This window comes from Catharus ustulatus, chromosome 2, assembly GCF_009819885.2.
Source record: "Catharus ustulatus isolate bCatUst1 chromosome 2, bCatUst1.pri.v2, whole genome shotgun sequence".
NCBI classification, from domain to species: domain Eukaryota; kingdom Metazoa; phylum Chordata; class Aves; order Passeriformes; family Turdidae; genus Catharus; species Catharus ustulatus.
This window is the reverse complement of record NC_046222.1, coordinates 115,571,976-115,591,802: the sequence shown is the minus strand read 5'-3', so window position 1 is coordinate 115,591,802 and position 19,827 is coordinate 115,571,976. Positions and strand designations below refer to the sequence as shown.

Sequence of the window (19,827 nt, the reverse complement as noted above, 5' to 3'; positions counted from 1 at the left end):
TTTATTTGTTTTTTTTTTAATCTAGTTAATTTCCTACATGTTTGCTTCAAAACATTTTGTCCTTTTTCATGAGGCATTCAAGTATATCCCTTTATATTAATCTCTAAATCTCAGTGGTCTCCAACTAATATATTTATTGGATTTTTGGAATACTGATTACTGTTTGCTCTAAACTACAGCTGCAAGGGTGATTTTAACCTTGTGCACACAACAGGAATCAATGCACAGTCCCCAGCCATGAACTGCTAGTTGTCCTTATGGCTGGGAACTCAACTGCCCCTCAGGGAACCAGGAGAATTGTAACAATTGTCATATTAACTACAGACATTCAAGGGATAAAATATTGTGATACTTGAATGAACCCTTAGTGAAATTTAAATATGATCTGTAGCTATACCTGAGTCTGACAGCTGAGTAGCCATGTGTCACATTCACTGATCCAAAATCTCCCAGAACTTTGTACCAGGGTTAAAATATTTCTGGATATTCTAAACTGATGTGTCCTAACATGGTGCAGTGATGGAGTAGCAGGAATGTACATAAACAGCATGTGAGATCACACTGACAATAAAATATGATATTGTGTAGACATGTGAATTTTCAGAGTTTGAAAAAATGGATTCTGTCAGAAATCATTACTTGTTAAGAAAAGAACAAGTCAATGTGAGTTACCAGTTTGTCCATAAAAATCAAAAATGTCTCTGAAGTAGAAAAGCACTTGACAGCTGAACAGTTTCTTGCTAGAGATTATTGCTGATGGGTTTTTTTCTGTACTTCCTCTAGGGACAAATTATTGTTCTGTGATGGTCTTGATAAACTCTGGAGCAGGTTTTGTATGTCAATGAGAGCAGTCAGAACATGAGATGTATTCTACAAATTGCCATCCTAGAGGTATGATTGCTGGCCTCTGTATGAGGCCACTGCAGTCAAGTCAGTTCTCATTTCTAAAAATGAGATAAAATTCAACAGCAGTGACATCCAGGCTGTTGTTTGACTACACTTTCTCCTGACTAAGGAAGTAATCAAAATGACGCCCTAATAAATAGAAAAAAAAAAATGAAGGGTCTTAGTCTGCTCTCAGGGATCTACTTTTCTTACATAAAATTTTATGAATTGAGTCCTGCAATCTTGTTTTCAGAGCACATGATTTTTATCTTTTCACTTCCACAGACTACAGGAAACATCTTGAACTTGTAACTGGCATTAGGAAGAGAGGAATGTTTGGTTTAAATACCAAGTTGTCTATTGCTGTTGGTCATGTCTTAGGCTATTTCTGTGTGAAGTCCTCATTCTCTGAAGACATCAGCTCCTAGCTAAGCCCCAACTGCTTCAGTTACATTGCAGTGATATCCTAGCTGACCTTTGAATATTTTACCTGTAAGGACAAGGACAAAGAACTCTATCTGAAAAACTGTGAATAGAAGAAAAGTTTCATTTAAGGGGCCAACTTTTAGTATAGTTAAAGACTGAACCTGCAGGTCTAAAAACTGGTGCTCTGCCTAGGGATTTTTAAGGAAATAAAATAATCTTCTTTTGTGTTTTATTTGCTCATCTTCATTGTTGGTAGAAACTTGTTGTATATTCTCATTTAAGCCAGATTTATTTTCAGATGGAATAATAAATGTAACTAATTTCTTCAGAATTTTAGGATCTGGAGATTACCTGCTGATACGTGTCATGGTTTAACATTGAGATTGGCATTGCCACATGTTGGATTTTAGCATGTTGCACACAAAACAGGGTGGGTGAAAAGCATATAAAAGTGGAGCAATAAAAATATTTGTCTAATTTGATAGGCTAAGAAGAAATTACTGTTAATCCACTTACAATAATACTGCTGTTCATAGCTATGTAGCATATTGTGGATATTGTGGGTTCTGTTATTCACTGATCTACTGTTTTATGACACAAATCAAATTAATGGGTGAACATTTCTTTAAAAGAGGGATTCCTCTTACCATCTTTATCTAGTCTCTTGAGTATGAAGAGACCAAAAAAAATAGTGCAGAAATCAATTCTGCCTTACTACAGAAACCTGTAAAACCTTAAATGGTGAAGAGTGCACTTACCAGGATTATGAAAATGCATAACTTGATATATAAATATATATGTATGACTCACAGTCACACTGTTTCCAGTTACTGTCTGCTGTACCAAGTGTCGTATGTCTTCTGAATACTTGTAGCAAGCAGCACAATTTTTGGTTGTATGTCACAAGTAGAAGGATGTACCAGCACTGGTGTCATTAATGATTTCACAACACTTTGCAGATTTTGATTAAAATCTGCTATAGCTTCAGAATTTGACTGTCCTTTCAGAGATCAGACTAAGAGATACATATATCCATGAGGTTTAAAGGGAAAGTAAAAACACATCTGTCAAAAGTAATCAGATATTTGACATATGTCAGAAATTCAATTACATCTGAACTGAAGCAATTACAGTTTCCTTTCAGGCATGAACTCAAGACACTTTTGTGTATGTTTCAATCTAGAAAAAGATTAAGAAATAGAGAAGTTGTCATAGTCTTGATTTACTTGCTAGTACTTTATCTTAGGGTAACATGAACTTTTCTTAAGAAAGTACAAAGTTTGGTGGGGTTTTTTGTGACTGGGCACAAAATTGAAAATCACACTTGTTTAAGAAGTATATGCCATTTCTTGTGCGGCTCTTGCATTTTCAAAATATTTCTGTGGTGATTTTCTACTTTGTTGAGATTTTAGGCAGTTGGTGCTCGTGAAGTGTTTTTGTTAAACACAGAACTAATGCACTGTACAGAGAGGCAAGAGAGGCTGAGTGGATGTAGATTTTCTTTTACCAAAGTAGAGAATATCAAGTACCATTTCTAAAAATTTATGGCCATCTTATCACTCCACTCAGCTCAGCACTCTCCATCCACACTGAGTTTATGGTTTTTATTCTATATAACTCTTTATCAATTAATCTCTCTTGAGAATGTCAATTATACTTACAAATGTGCAGAACTAAAAAGAATATTTATCTAAGGAAAAGAAAACAGAGCTACCATAACTGAGTTTTTACTTTTCTTTTTTTTGTTCTGTCCCAAATTGAATCACTCAGGGAAGAGATGTAGTATTGCATCTTTTACAGTGCTGATTTGTAAGAGGTTTTGCATCTTTGACTTTGAAGTTTTCCACCTGCTTTTAGTGACTGTGGACCTAAGCCATCACTATGTTGCAGACATTTAGATTTTGGATGCCAAGATGATCTACAGAATTTTATCAACATAAAATTGTCATCAGGAAAATAAGGATGATATACAATTTTAAAATATATGAACTGGTCAAAGGAGGATGGGGTAGATCTACCAATTGTCAGATTATTGTGGGAAAGAAATAGATTTGGAAGGAGAAAGCGAGAGAAACTGTCAGTCCACCATGAAGTTTAGAACAAGTGTTGGACAATAGTATAAATAGAAAACTTACCACCTTCATTCCTGATAATTTTCCACTCCTCACTCATGTCTTTAGCATTGGCTCTGCCAAATGACTTTATTATAATACTCTGGTCTTCTCCACACATGTTGCTCTCTGTCTGCTGTGGCTTCATTTTGGGAGTTACTGTTACCCTTTTGCTGCTCCCTCAGGTGCTTTGTTTGTTCATTTTCCCATCCCTATTGCTGAACTATTCCCTGGCTTTACAATGATTTTGCTTCTCTGACATTTGCCTCGTGTTTCTCTGTACTGCTGGATTCAGCCTTGCTACCTTACTGTTCTCATATCCTTCATTTGGATTTGTTTTTTTCTGATGTACCACCTGACTGGATTTCTGTAAAATGAATCCCAGGCTCATCACCCCAGCACCTCTGAAGGAAAATTGCAAAGATATCCCATGGAGTCAAGACAAGTGCATAAGGTAGCAGCAAAGATGTAAAATATAATTGAATGTGGCACCTTTATGAATGTTGGTCCATTTTTTGTTTGATTTTTAGACAAGTCTATAATACTTACCTGAAGTCAAATCTGCAGGTATCAGAGCTCAGAGATAAGAGGGCTGATCTATGATATATCAGTTTAGAATTTTACATGATTATTTGTATTACTGCAGAAGATTATTACATCCAAATTTATAATCAGATGTGATTAGGAAGTGATGGAGACTTCGTTGTGAAATACTTTAAGTGGCAATTTTATATTGGGACATAAAATCTTTTTTATTTAGTCTCAATAAGAGAATGTGACTGTTAAATGTAATGATCTCTGTTAAATGTATTTTTCAAAGTTTTCTCAAAGTTAAACATCTTAAGTATTACTTTGCTTGGTTTGATTGTCAGCAGAGAAGTGAATGACTGTGGTTGGCAACATTTTTTCCTCAGTGTGTTTAACCATTGTAAGCATAACTGTTACTGCACTTCAACAATAAATATATACAATAGGGGTTTCTGTCAAAAGAATTGTTTTGATTTTTACTGAAACTGCACTGTAAGCTATTAGTTAGAGGAGGATAATTTTATAAATGGAAGGAAAATTTTATACTTGGCCTTTTAGACATGCTTCATTTAAAAACAAAATAAATTACATTAAATGAAACAACATATTTAATTACTGAGCCCTGTTCTCAATCCATTTATTTTAATCTAAATAGCAAGTGTTTAACTTGTATCCATTGTTTTGTACCAGAAAGAAATTATTCTAAATGAAATCTCTTAATTAAATAATACAGGTCTCTGCCAGAAGTATGCAAAATTGTATTAACACAAGATCCATAAAATGGTGAACAAATTTTATAAACACATTCTAATACATTTTATTGTGTGCTTATGGTAGTGATGTTGTGAGGCCTTTATTTGTGCCATGTCTTTCTTAAAGCAACTTATAAAGTTTTAACCAGTCATTTGTGAAATTGTTTCTTAGCATCTGAGCTGCATATTCATGACTTAACTTTTACAACTAAGTAATTCATCAGCTCAGAGGGATTATATTATTCTGCATAAGTACCAGAAGGGAGGCTGCAAAAAGGATGGAAAAAGAACTCTTTCCAGTGGTGCCCAATGACAGGCAACACAGAAATTCTCATCTGAACAAAGGGAATGTTTTTTTTTTTACTGCGAGGAAGATTGAGCACTGGAACAGGTTGCCCAGAAAAATTATGGAGTCTCCATCCTTGGAGATATCAAAAAAACCTTTTTGGATGTGGTCCAGGTAGGTGACTTTGCTTGGACAGAGGTATTGGACCATTTGTCTGTCAGAGGTCCATTCCAGCTTCAGGTATTCTGAGTTTTTTGTGAAACTACCAGAGGAAAGGGAAAACACAACTCTAACTCCTGGTGTAAGTATCAATAATTCCTGAAGCAGAGAGTGCCCTAGAAATGCAATCACTGTGGACCATCTGTGAAAGGAACCTCTCTTGCACCCCACCTACCTAAATGAACTTCACTGAAGGGAGGAAAATGATGATGTAAATATTAAAATATGGGATAAAGCTAATTTAGTTTTTGGCATTTTGCATGGTTATTTTGTTAGTTCTTTTACTTATCTATTTGTATGGAACTTGAAATACCTTGAACTGCATCATGTTCCATTTTATTTGTCCCAGAGAAGATGCAAATTGGAGTATCCTGCTTCTTTGCCTTTAATTGCACCCAAAATCTAATTATGTCAGGGTGATCTCTTGTTCTTGCCTTCTTGCTTTCCCTTTGCAGCTGCACTGTTTTTCACATCACTGAGAAAACTATCTGTGTCTAGTTTTGCAAACAAGGATGCATTTTGTATGAATTCTGAAAACCAGAAACAAGAAAAACCTAGTGATCTATCCTGACCTCAGAATTCCAGAATCACAGAACTGTTGAGGTATAAGGAACCTCTTGATTACATTTTTTTAATCCAAACCCTCCATGGCTCAAGCAGATTCATCTCCATCAGGTTGTCCAAGACCATGTCCAATCAAATTTTGAATATCTGCACAGATGGAGGCTGTTGGCTATTGTATGATGACTGCCAATTCAGAAAATTTTATTTGTATTTACTCATTGAGACTGAATAATTATAATACTGATGTAGCAAAACTAACACAGGCTTCTACTCTAACAGTTTTTTAATTAGAATCCATGACAAGGGATTGTGATTGTGTTTTAATGAAAAGGAATAAAAAATGCAAGCAGTCTCATTGGAAGCACTAAAAAAAAAAAATGCAAGCAGAAATGAACCCACCCTTAATAAGAGTCAAGGCAAAAAATGTCTGTTCTTTATTAAACTCTTGGGATTTAGCAATGGAACACTTCTGGGAGAGCTGCTATAAAAGATCTTAGTTTTTATATGTGACCCAGGATTTTATCTCTTCCAGCAGATGAAAATAAATTAATACCTAGGCCTGACTTTTTTTATGCATTTCAGATACTGGTACACTGGCAATATCTCAGTCTTTACTATCTGATATCAATTCTCCTTTTCTCAATGAATTCCTTGAGAAGGAATTAACAATAATTCCCCAGCTGCTGTCTATGAATATTTTGGAGGTTGCCCTTTCCAGATTCTGAGGATAATAGGAGAGCACAGACCTAATTATACTGGGTTGACATTTACATGGCCAGTGCTAATTTTAGCAGAGCTGTCTGTGGGTTTAATCAAAATCCTGCTATAGTAATTTTAATGGAGAAACTATCAAGAAAACAAACAAACAGATAAAAGTGCCCCCTCTAAATGCTTCTCCATGTGACTTCACCAAGATAGTCTGAGGTCTGTCTCATGTCTTTTTCAATTATAGGAGACTGAACTGAGTGCTCTTCTTCTGAGTAAAATCAATGGGATGCACTCAGATGCTGCAGAATTAACAGCAGTGTATGAGGGACACACACTTCAACATCTAGAAAATCTACCTGCAAAGCACCTTACTAATATGAAAATGCATGGCTTCAGGTTAAAGTTCAATGGGAGGATGACATATTGCAGAATATTTTGTTCCTTGCCATCACAATTTTATCACCATGGCACTGCCTGGTATTTTTGCTCTTAACATTTTTCCTAACCTACTGTAGAGGCAAAAAATGCATCTTTACCCGTCTGTATTCCTTCCAAATAATGTCCCAGCTATGGGCATCCACTGCTACTTTAATTTTAGCTCTCACAGTGCTGAGCTTTCTGGGGCTGACACAGAAGTTACACAGAACTCAACCAGAGTGCAATGGCCCAAAGAATTATAGCCAGGAATTTGAAATACACTCATTTTGATTTATTATCCAATCCAGTTGTGAGTTCTAGGCTTAGTGCTTGAGGAATCTTTTACAGAATCAGGTTTCTCCAGCAGTGTTCTCCAGCAACCTCTGGGGAAGCTAGAAGCAAGGTTTAACAAAAGGTTACCTAAAAATGAAATGAGGGAGTTTGCAGAGCTCCATACACTTCTTTCTAAGGCACTTGACTCAATTGCAGCCCTTGGTTTGAGTCAGATGCATTCACTCTTTAAAGGGTCAGCTGAGCTTACCCTGCTAGCTTTTACTGCTGCATAATGGGCTGCAGGACAGTGAAAGAGGGGTATTACCAAAATCTGGCCCAAAGCTTTATACCAAATGTGATGTGCATGAGTTCAGAAAAGGGGCTTGCTGTGGATTTCTTACAAAGAATTTGTGGATACTCATTGAAGTAAAATAATGACATGAAGACAAGGGATCAGCCATTGGTATTAGTTTTTGGTATCCTTGGCAGAGCACTTGAGGTGCCCAGGCAAACAGGAGCAGGTAATACTGATTTTTATTAAAGTTGTACACAGAGCTATTTTCTGTGTGCTAGCCCACGTTCTTGAAATGGGAAAGAAAAAATAAAAGCAAATTATTTTTGCCATTAGACCTATTTTATCTATCTTATTAACCAGCCAAAATCATAATGAAATAGATCTGTATTTGCAGTTAATGATCAGTTGGTTAGCTGACAGCTGCAGGCAAGTCTGGTGATATCAAAATTACCCTCATTATGAACATCTTCTATTAAGAAGATTTTTTATTAAAAATTTGAATACAATCTGTTTCAATAGCAATATTATAAAATCTGTCTTTTAATGATCTTTAATAACAAATTTTCTACCAGAATGACCCAGAATGCTATCATATATATTCTGTATTAAAATCTATTTTAAAAAAACTTCAAGGGGCTCTGTCCTGTAACAGGCACAATTAAGCTACAATTCAAAATATCTATGTAATGTGTATAACTAGTTATAAGTTTACAGTCTGTTGTATTTGCCATCTGTTTAAAGCTTTGCAAAGGAAACTTAAGGATGTGCTATAATGGTGTTAGAAAGTGTTTATGTTATTTTGGTGTCCATGTATGTGTGGATTCAAGGCAATCTAATTGCAAATATATCTTGAAGTATAATCTTCTGTTTTAAAGATTTCACATGCTTTTGTCTCCACTGGACCAGAGTAAGCCCAAAGTGAGCAAATCTCTCTGAGAACTGATTCATCTCTCACTGGGGGAGAATAGTGTGTCTGTGCTGTAGTGGGTTTCTGATTCAGGGGGATGAATCCCAGTTCAGATATCTTCAGGGGTATTGCAACTATGTACAACTATGTACAACTATATAATCTTATTTATTTCAGACTAGATTAAAAATGAGTTTCTAATTTTAAAAGATTTTCACTTTGACTGTGTGATTGCCAACAATATATGTATATATTTGGGTATGGGCTTGATAGACAATGCCTCAAAGATCTGAAGAAAAATCTTAAATCTTTATCAAAATGAAAAAAAAAGTTTATTTTTTTCATTTAGATATTAACATTGTAATGGATTTTTAATTTGGTTATTTTCAAGCTCTTTCATGATACAAAACTTTTCAAGTAAATATTTCAAAGGCAAATTGCTCTTGCTATAAACTTCTACAAATACAAGAATGAAGCAATCACAAATGCAAAGCAGTTGGTTAATTTTCATAATTAGTGTATGATAAACCTCTTACATACAGAAATTCAGATGTGTTTAGGTAAGAATTTCCTATGGCTTTTCACATTCATAATAAAGCAAGGCAGTGGTCTGTATTTGATGTCCTGAGGCCTTTTTGACTGGGGGAGGTAGAAATCCTGCAGAGTTGTGTAGTTTTAAATATTCCAAACTTTCCTAATTTAAGATTGATTTCCCCATCTTAATTTAGTTAGTTTATTTTAACTTAAGCAAAAGGCTTAACATACATAGACTTTATGGTTAAATGCTGAAGGGGAATTAGTGCAGGTGAGTCCAGGCTCTTGTTCTGGGTTTTGGAGAGCTGTTTTTCAAACCCTTCTCTCCTTCCCTGATGCGACTTCAACTTTTTTTTGTCTTTCTGACCATTCCTGTATTCCTGTCAGACATCATTTTACTCAGTCTTCCTACACTTCTACCTTAATTTCCAAACTTCTGTGCCTCCACCTTTTTTCCATTTTGTCCTTCCCAAGACTGCATTATAATTCCCTTACACCCACTCTTCTACAACGCTCAGCACTGAGGTCTCCACCCTTGAGGAATTTGGGCTGTAGGGAGGGGCCCATTTGTAGCACCAGGTAAAGTTTCCCTGCTGACATTTTTTGAGCACAAAGCCACCTGTGGTGATCAAAGAAGCAATTCCAGGAGGGTGCTGCATGTCCCAACCAAGGTGACTCCTGCAGATCCAGTCATTCTCCAGGAGTGATACCCACAGAACTGCATCAGCTTGTATTCATTGTAGAAAGTGTGAAATATTATCACAAAAACTGATTCAAAGCCTAATGTAGAAGTAGTCATTCATAACTAAGAGGATTTTCTGCAGATAGAATTAAAGCTGGAACCCTAACCCTGAGGTGTCATTTCCTGCAATTTCCAAGAATTCTTTTCAAACAAAGAGCTTTATAGTTAAAAGAGTGATTTACTCTTTCAATTCTGTGTAATCTTTCGATTATTTCTAAAATAGCTGAGGTAGATGTTCTGACACTTGGCAGACTGGCAAGTCACTGGAAAAGGACTCTTAAATATTTAAAATATCAGGCTACCTTCATTACTGACAACATAAGTTTAGTTTGTTTTTTTTAAACAGCCCAATCAATCAGATAGAAAATCTGGAAATATGGAAAAGGCACGATTTGTATAATAATAATAATGAAGATTCTTTAAAATATATTACAGTTGTCTTGAATTGAGCACTTGTTTTTGGATTGATCTTTTTTATGCAGTATTACTCACAGATGCAACCCACAGCTGAAAAAAAACATGACTTAAGCCCTCGAAAATCATGGGATTGACATGCATGATCTCTGAATATTAAATGTGGGACATTCACTTAATTGTGGTTTTGTTTTAGTGGGTTTTTTGGGGTTTTTTTTGGTAGCAAAGGCAGGATAAAATGGATTTTTTTACAGGGAAAACCATACAATATGATAAAAAAATTAAACCGTTATTAAAAAAAGAAAGAGGGAAAGATACAAGTAAAATGACTGATTATATTTTGAAAACTTTCAAAATGTCACAATAATCTGTTTCATCTTGCAGGAATCCGATTAGCTCCAAAAGAAAAACTGGAAATCCCTGTATTATTCATGCCAGCTGAAATGAAAATTTATAAAGCAGTGGTGGTAATACATGTAATGAGGGAAAATGGTGAAAACTGGCCTTATGTGGTTAAAGCTCAATCGAAGACAGACTTAAACAGGTAATTTATTCTAATAGGAAAAGAAAAAGTAGTTGAGGATGCTCAATCCTATCATCATTTATCCCATTGACTATTCATGTGTAGCTCCCAGGGGCAGTCCAGTGTCTAATTTTGAGGGCAGTGGGAATCCATCAAAAGATTTTAATGTACCCTGAAAAATATGCAGATCCAGGGTAAGATTTCTGTCTTTTTTAGTACCTACCTATTCTTGCTTTAAAGAAAGAAAATGTAAAGTACTGGCTGCTGGTGCAGTTAAGGATTTTGAGCAAATGAAAGCTCTTAGGTACCTCTGTTTTTTCAATATATTTGGGATAATGATTCTCATCCTGATATTTTTATGTAATTCATAAACTGCAGAAACTATATCTCAATGTAAACATAACCTGACAGAATGCACATCAAGCCGAATGTTTTCAGATATATAATATTCAAATACATCAAGTGGATCTAAGTTATACCTGTTATAATTTATAGCTGATATATTTAGCTGGATCTAATTTCATATTTTTCTCAGGTGTGGTTAGAATTACAACATATAGAGTCTAACCTTTCCAACAACTCCAGTCTAGATTAATTTGTTAAGAGATTTCAGCAGTCTAAGTGATATTCTTATTTTTCTAGACATCTTACTGTAGCAGAGAATGGGAAAATTCAGGGAATACTCTGGGTCTATCCAATTAATGGAACGTCTGAAGCACCACAGCAGAAACCAGGTAGGTAATGCTTGAAAAAGCCTTGAACAATATATTAAACAAAGTCAAATAGTCCATTATAGTCTCACCTGCTTGATCACAAGAATTTGCAGCAGCACTTGGCTATATCTTAAAAAAAAAGATAAAATCACATTTTAAAAAATAAAATCTTCTCCCACCTCCAAAGCAAATGTAGATCGTTACTTTGTTCTTACTGTGATAAAAGGAGTTGGGGGCAGTTGTAAGTATTAAGGCCTGTGCCCTTCAGTGTCCCAGTTAATCCTGAGTTTAGAGCTGAAGGTAAGCTGAACCAAGGCCTGACTCAAGGGTGGAGTTCTTGCATACCCAGAGCAGCCTTCTGGAGAGTCTGCAGGGTGCAGAATATTGGAGTAGATGTTCACTGCTTCTCTCAGCCTTGAATTTTGTGTCTTAATCAAAACCAGAATGTAAAGTAGTGTGAATAGCAGAAGTTTTGCCCTTGCTCCTGAGAGGTAAACTTGCATTAAAAATGAGTGACATTCTTGGAGGTTTCTTGCTTATTTTGGGGATGGTAAATGCTCATATATTTGAGCATCTGTATTTTTAAGGTGTGATATAGTTCCAGAGCTATGAAACAGGAAATTGTGAACAGATTTTTAAATCTATTATCCTGAAACTACAACCCAGTGTGTAGAGGTGGGACTAATTCAATACCAGCTTGTTGTTTCAGCTTAACTTTTTTTGACTGAATAAGTGAATATAATTAAACGTATTAAGATACACAAAAAAATTCTGGAAAAAACCACAGAAGTAGATATTTGTACTGTCATTAATTTATATTGCTTAAGGACTCTTTACTTGTAGACAAATGCCAATGATGTGGTATTAATTAGAACTTTCATCTCCTCAATTTGCACTTTAATACCTTAAGGAATGAAACAGAATATTATCATGTAATCAACTGTTGCCCAAAATGATGGCTTTAATGAGTCTCATTAGCATTAGAACCATGTATATTAATGTGGATGTTTGTTGTGTTATTTAAAGCTGTTGTGTAATTCATTGGTACTCTTCAAGATAAATCTCCCTTTTATTGGGCTGTTGCTTTCATTGTAATCACAGAATCATTAAAGGAAAAGACCTCTAAGATCACTGAGTGCAACCATTAACCCAGCACTCCATGTAACCACTAAACCACACCCCTAAGCACCACATCTCTGGTTTCTGAATGGTTTTGGGTGTGATGATTCCTCCAGTTCTCTGGCCACCCTTTCCATGAAGAAATTTTTCCCCTGGACAGCTCCAGCCCCTCGCTGTCCTTCCTGAACTGTGGGGCCCAGAACTGGGCACAGCACTCGAGGTGTGGCCCCACAGAGCCCAGGATGGGATGGTCACTGCCCTGCTCCTGCTGGCCACGCTCATCCTGATCCAGGCCAGGTGCCATTGGCCTTCCTGCCCACCTGGGCACACCTGGCTCATGTTCAGCCTGTTTTTTACCAACATCCCCAGGTCCTTCTCCATGGGCAGCTTTCCGACCATTCTTGCCCAAGCCTGAGGCATTGCCTGGAGTTGTTGTGACCCAAGTGCAGGACCCAATACTTTCTGTATAAGTTATGAATTGAAATGTTTAACATTCATGAATTGCTTAAGTGACATCACTTCTGTATATAATCAGAAGCTCTCATACTATCAACTCTTCAGTAATTTTAAATTCCTAAATTCTTTTTTAGAAGAGCAAAACTGAATTGTAGCATATTTATAACTGTGTTATCCATTAGTTTATGTTCAGTAAATGTTTGTAATACATAAAAAAGCATTGCATTAATTTCGAATACATATTGTTCTTTGGCTATCAGCATGTTTTGTTGAGCTAATATTTTTTCCTCAAGGAAAAACTAATCTTTTAAGAATGTCCCAGAAAACAGAAATAAGTGTTTGTAAGTGTGTTTATGGAATTTTTCATTCCTACCTTGATTCTGAAAGCCTTTGGTTTTCGGTTAAAAATGGGTATTTAGAAAACTTAGATTGTAAGGTATAAATCTCAAGCAGATAATAAGAAGAAATCTACTTTAAAAATATTTTAAATAATGATCAAAAGAGTATTATTATCATCTCCTTTAATGCAGACATTTATTAGAATTGCCTGGAGGCTACAAGTTTCTGTGTCAAAACCCCAAACTGCTTTGCTGGTATATTAGAGAGTTCATCTTAGGGTCATTCTTATTTGCATCTTAATATACTTAAACTTCTAGAAGTCACTTGCCTTTCTATCTCATGAGACTAATTAAAACGATCAGTGGTCACAAACCATGTACTACATGTTAAGTAGATGATACCTTGGCTATCTTATAAAAGTGATTACAAATGGAGGATCATCTGGAATATTCTTTTAATTCTTGTAGAGTGTAGATTCGAAGAAGCATACAACAATTTTAATTGGAGGGACCACTTTGGGTCATCAATCCAACCACCTGCTCAAGGGTAGCTTGCTCAGGGACTTGTCCAGTCAAATCCTAGATGTATCTGAATTTTATTTATAAATTACAGTAATTTCACGATTATAAGCCGCACTGATTATAAGCCGCACTTCTGGGTTTCAGCAACTTTTTGGTTTTTGTCCATACATAAGCCGCACCTGATTATAAGCCGCATGTTACAATACAGAGTGTGATAAAAGGTATCTGTTCTATCACCATCTGTTGAGGGTGGGGACAGTGATCCTTATCTCAATGGCAGATAATTTGCTAATGGGCCATCCATTGAAACCAGGCAAGGCATTGTTCTTTATCTTTTCACACCCCATCCTTCCTCCAGCCAGTCATTTTCTGCTAATGGCCCATTGAGTCCCACTGCGTGACTGATAAAATTACTGCATCCCATTGAAAGTTGCTCCAGCCAGGGGGAAGAGCCCAACATTTCTTACCAAGATAAAAACAGAGGTTTTGGGACAATAAGGTAGCCCCTTTCTCCACTGGACTCCAGAGGAAAACCGGATTTCTCCACATCACCACTGGACCTCCAGAGGGAAACTGCACCTTCTGCAGGAGCACTGCTCCAACTGAGCCACATCTGTCACTGCAAGGGGACTGCAATCACCATTTAATGGGACTGCTACCAACACCCTGCCTGACGGTGTCAGGTTGTACTCTGACTGTGTCAGGGTTTGGAGTTTGTTTCTTTGTAGTACTGTATTTCTATTTTAATTTCCCTAGAAAAGAACTGTTATTCCTAATTCCCATATTTTTGCCTGAAAGCCCCTTGATTTCAAAATTATAATAATTTGGAGAGAGGGGGTTTGCATTCTCCATTTCAAAGAGAAACTCCTGCCTTTCTCAGCAGACACCTGTCCTCCAAACTAAAACAGCAACTTTTCGTTCTTTGTCCATAGATAAGCCGCACCTGATTATAAGCCGCACTTTGGGTTCGGACCAAAATTTTAGTCAAAATGGTGCGGCTTATAATCGTGAAATTACTGTACTTAGCCATTTAGGAAAGAGAAAATGTAAAATCAATGTTGGTAGTAAGATGAACTGTAGAATAGAAAATGATAAAATACGCACACAGTAATCTGAAACATTTGGTAAACTAGTGGAATACAGAGAATTTAATATATTTTTAAATATAAGGTCATACATTCAAACAAAAAGATGTGTGTTTTACTATTTCAGTAACTCTCCCCCATGGAAATTCTAAGAGATCTCTAGAAATTACTTGCACCCTGTTGAACAGGGAGAGACCAAGAGAGAAAGGAAATTACCTGAACTTCTTGTGTAATTACCTATTTTGCAGAGTTATGGTAGTGAATAAAGTGCCAGAACCGAAAGTTGAAGCTAAATAAATGAAAAGGACATACTTTGGAAGCAGTAGATGAAAATCACTTACTGAACTGAAAGAAGTTCTATGATGCTTCAAACCGAAACTAGTGCGGGAATGCTTTTTATTCTGGCATATTGCTATTAAAGATGAAGTTTGAATAACAATATTCTCAAACTAAGAAAGCAAAGAGTAACCTAATATTCTTTCATTTATCTTAAAACCTTTCGTTTTTTGGGTTTTTTCATTCTTCCTTTCTTACTGGCATATTTCAAACTCTGCCATAATTCCTATTAGCAATTGAACTAAAATTAAGATACATTTAATGATTAAAGATACGAGAGAAATTTGCAAGTGCTGTTGGGAACTAATTGAATGGATTTTTGTTTGTTTAGCAATATTTTCTACTACTTCACCACAACAGAACAATAAAACGTGGGGGCTGGGAGAAGCTTTTAGTTGTCTTGCTCCTTACTGGAATTCTGTCTTTCTCTAAGCACATTTAGCTTCTGTGTTTAATTGCATTGTTAAAGTCAAGATGGCAGAGCTTTGCAAATGAGATATTTTTGCTTTTCTGTAGTTGTGATACGCTGTCAGGCCAGGCAGAGGCTGGAGCAGAGAGTAGAGCTGCTGCTGATTGGTGTATTGCCTCATGCCACTGCTGGACCTGACGCAGGGAATTCTGCTGAGGTCGATGTGGATGAGTCATCCAACGCCCCAGAAGTCACTAATGGTAAGAATAGTTTTGATGTCATACTATTTTAGGAAAATTCCAGTACATCACCAGATGTGCAGCTCTGTCATAACAATGAGTGAGGTTTAGGCAAATTTTCCAGTCCATATTTCTACCATTTTGCAAGTATAGGGTATTTATTTAACTTTTTGTCTGCAACTCTAGGCACCTATGAACCTAAACCTTCCCATTTTTAAAATTTAGCCTGCATGTTAGCCTTCCATACACACAACCTCTCCTTTAACAGAAAGTCCAAAGTCTTCAGTTAGAAAAAATATGTCTGTGTAAGCATTGCCAGGAGACATTTATCTGCAGGTTTATAAGATGCATTCCCATCAGCAGGTCAATATTGGTATCAGAATGGATTGAAGAAGGAGGACTTTTTGAAAGAAGTGATAAAGCTTTGTAAAAAGATAGCTTCTATTTACTGTTAATCTGCTGAGAACACAGTGAAAATCAATTTATTCAGATACAGCAACTTTTCAAAATACGCCTCTCCTTGAAACAGAATGTTACAACATACAAGTAGTAAGGAAAGAATGCTTGTTACTGCTGTATCACCAGTATTTCTGTTATCAGTCACAGTCACTACAACAAATTGGAAAATCGTGCACCTTGGAAACTTTACATTTCATTTTGGCTTCAAAGTCATCCTCCTTTATAAGGAGAAGGTTATTTAAAAATTACAACACATAACATGAGACAGACTAATGTGTGTTTAACTTAGCTGTAGATGAGGGAAGGGATTTCACCTGTACTCTAACTTTGTTCAAAGTGGTAAAAGATGAATTTACAGATGTTTCCATGATTGCACTCTATCAGGTAATCAGTTGGAAACTTGGCTTTTTTGTCCCATTTCTGCCATTTGCAGTCTGTTCCAACAGAGGCTGTGCAGGAGTAGCATGTTACAGAAAATGTCCTGCCAAATAGCAGAAAAAGTGAATAGCTGTAAAAGGTAAATCAAGATACATTACATTCTTCCTAGAAGGCCAATTTTCATGCAAACCTGCACATGCTCTGCACACTGATCAATGTAATCTCATATCAGCAATTACTGTCCAGATCTTTAACCAGATTTTATTTCTGAAAGCTTTTAAAATAGAAGGAGATCTGAAGTTAAACTGTTAAAAAGAGCTTGCACAGCATATGCTTACTGATTGGCTAATATTAATAATTACTTTTTAAAATTTTATATTTACTCATATTGCAGTGTCCAAGGTATTTTCTGGGCATATTATCATCTTACACTCCCATATTACAAAGTGATAGTTGTAAATCTAGTAAAGCAAAAAGATGTGAAGTTGTCAGTGTACAGTCTTTCCTCTTTGGAGAACTGTAAATACTATTATCGAACTGTTCAGCCTTTTGAGAACAGTTGTCCATCAAGATACAAAGGCATTTTTATTTTTTTTTTAAGTCATAGAGTAACAGATTTAGCTCATTATTGGCTGGTCACACATGAGTGTACTGCCTTAAACACACCTGAGCTATTTCCCTCCAAAATGGTGGCATTTGAATTGACAAGAAAAATGTGCAGTGAGCAAGGTGAGGCAGCATTTTGAAAGTCTTGCAGATTCATGATATCTAGTTCTTCTTTTATTCGTAGGAATAATTTATTAACACTGGCTTCTGCACATGCTGCAAGACATTGATTTGGGGCATTGCATCTTTTTTAAGTAAGAAGTCTGGTAATGAAGTGCTTTACACCATAGGTAGCAAGATAATTTTTAACACTGTGCTTTTCATAGTTTTCAGTGACATTTTAATGCCATTATTGATAGATGAATTTGAGGCCTGTTAGGAAGCAAATTAAATTGTACTATCTGAGCTTTCTGCAGTCTACCAGTAATAACATAAATAAAAGCTTTTACCTTTAAGATAACAGTCTGGCACACTGTTCTTCATTTTTTTTCTCTTCTGAAAGAGTGATTAATCAGAGTGTCTTTGTGATGTGTAGTAAGCAGTTTTTACACCCAAGGATAAATGATGATAATTACTGGCAGATCAGATTTAAACAGCTAATACTGTGCTTCAGTATTTAAATTATTTGGACAAGTATAAATTCTTGTAAAGTGAAAAATATCCAAGCACATCTTTTACATAAAAAATTCAATTTCATCCAATACAGAGAAGTGCATTTGACACAGAAAGCTGCTACAATTCCTTAAGAAAGAGGGTGCAATCTAAATACTTAGCTTCAATGACATAATTTCTTGTTCAGAAGTCAGCAAAGTTCCAGGGATCAAATAATGAAAGCTGAATATTTTAGACATAGCAAATACAGTATGGCCCTTTTAAAAAAATATTTTTCAGTTGCATTACATGCATATTTTCACCCTAAATGTATTTTTCATCTGTTTTCTTACATATGGCTCTAAAGATATCTTTTTCGCTAAAGGAAATTTAAGAACTGAGATTCATCCAAACTAGTGTGAAGTTTGCTGGTTTTTAGTTTTAAGCATTCAGTGGAGAATGCAAACATATTTAATTTTCCACAATCTTCTAAAAAAAATCAAACATTCACAAATAATTTATGGATGTTTGACTGACATTTGACATTCACAACTTTGTATACTTGCAAGGTCCTATAACCTTTCCCTTTCAATTGCTTCCCTTTATCTCATAAGCCAACCATGAGGGCTGAGTGTTTCTCATTAACTTCCCTCATCTTTATTAATTCATAGCTCTCCTCACAGCCCAACAGCTGCTCTTAGCTCCTTGCTCCTGAGTTCTTATTTCTGGGAAGGTTTCATTTCCCTTGGAGGGGAATAGTGCTGCCCAGGTTCTGAAAGGTTGCACAGGTATGAGCTTGGCTTATGTTATGACCAAGTTTTAGAACCATTCTGAACTCAGACTAAACAGATGGACAGTTCAACTGCACCTGAGAGTGAAATAACATTTTCCAGATATGCTAATACATAAGGTACATTGGCATCCATTATACAGAGTGAATCTGTACCCTTTGTTTCACTTTTTATAAAACCTTTATAGCAACTACTTAATATTCCCAAAACTCATCAGATTATGCAAAAAGCTGTATTTTCTTTCATTTCATTAAATCTCTTTGAAACCAGCAAAGGATAAAAACTTATCCAAACACACAATAAAAAAGCTTTTTTTTCCATCCCCAGCAGGATTTTGTGTTAGCCAGTGGTATGGATTACACTAAAATCCCATTTAATGTGATGGATCTGGATCAGGAGGCTCACCTTTAAGATATAAGGTCATTAAAATTGGGTATGACCAAAAAAATCTTTGGAGACAAGGTATCTTTATAGACTTGATCTCTCATCCAGAGATATTAATGTGGTTGTTGATAAAGTGCAGCAGGTTAATATTGAAAGCAGAATGAAGAGGATAATAATGATGAAGATGGTCCTATATCCTACTTAAGCCATTTCTTTATTGTCAGAATAACTGTGGCATTATTTTTTAAATTATCCTTGAGGATGGAAAAATTACAGTTATATAAATTAGATTTTCTTCCTATGCAAGAAATAAAAGAAAGGATAACAAAGTGTTTGTTTTGGATTAAGAGTTAATGAAAGCAGTGATCGATGGTAAAATGAAACTGTTGACAAGAGAGCGAACCAACAATTGAGACACTTGGTTATGGATTATTGCTTTGCTGTTAGGGGTGACAACTCTTGATGGTAAACAGAAAACTAGTAGAAGTCAAAGTATAAAGCATCAGAGGAGAACTGAAAGTCTTAAATCGATTACTTTGTCAGCTACATAGTTTTTGTTTACATATGCTTGTTTGTTTCTTTATTTATGAGTGAAGCATAGGAGACATTTGATGTATTGTTTATTTCCATTATTGAACTGAAATAATGCCAGGCATTTTAATGAAGAAGGTCAAATAGTTCTTGTTGGTGTGCAGGGCTATCACTGGGTCCATTTAAAAAGAGGAAAAAATACATCACAATTTTTAATCTCATAAGTAAACCCTCCTACTTCCATTTCTTAATATAACTAGAACAATAGCAACAAATACTGGCAAAA

General features: G+C 35.8%; 1 protein-coding gene across 1 annotated transcript in view; it reads left to right on the top strand.

The window, feature by feature from the left end:
* The window catches only part of CFAP47 (cilia and flagella associated protein 47), a 266,976-nt gene that overhangs the window by 215,519 nt on the left and 31,630 nt on the right, over positions 1–19,827 (top strand). Inside the window, exons 58-60 of the mRNA XM_033053233.1 lie at positions 10,446–10,605; positions 11,227–11,318; positions 15,670–15,822. Coding sequence (XP_032909124.1) covers positions 10,446–10,605; positions 11,227–11,318; positions 15,670–15,822 — 405 coding nt within the window. The remainder of the gene's footprint in view (positions 1–10,445; positions 10,606–11,226; positions 11,319–15,669; positions 15,823–19,827) is intronic.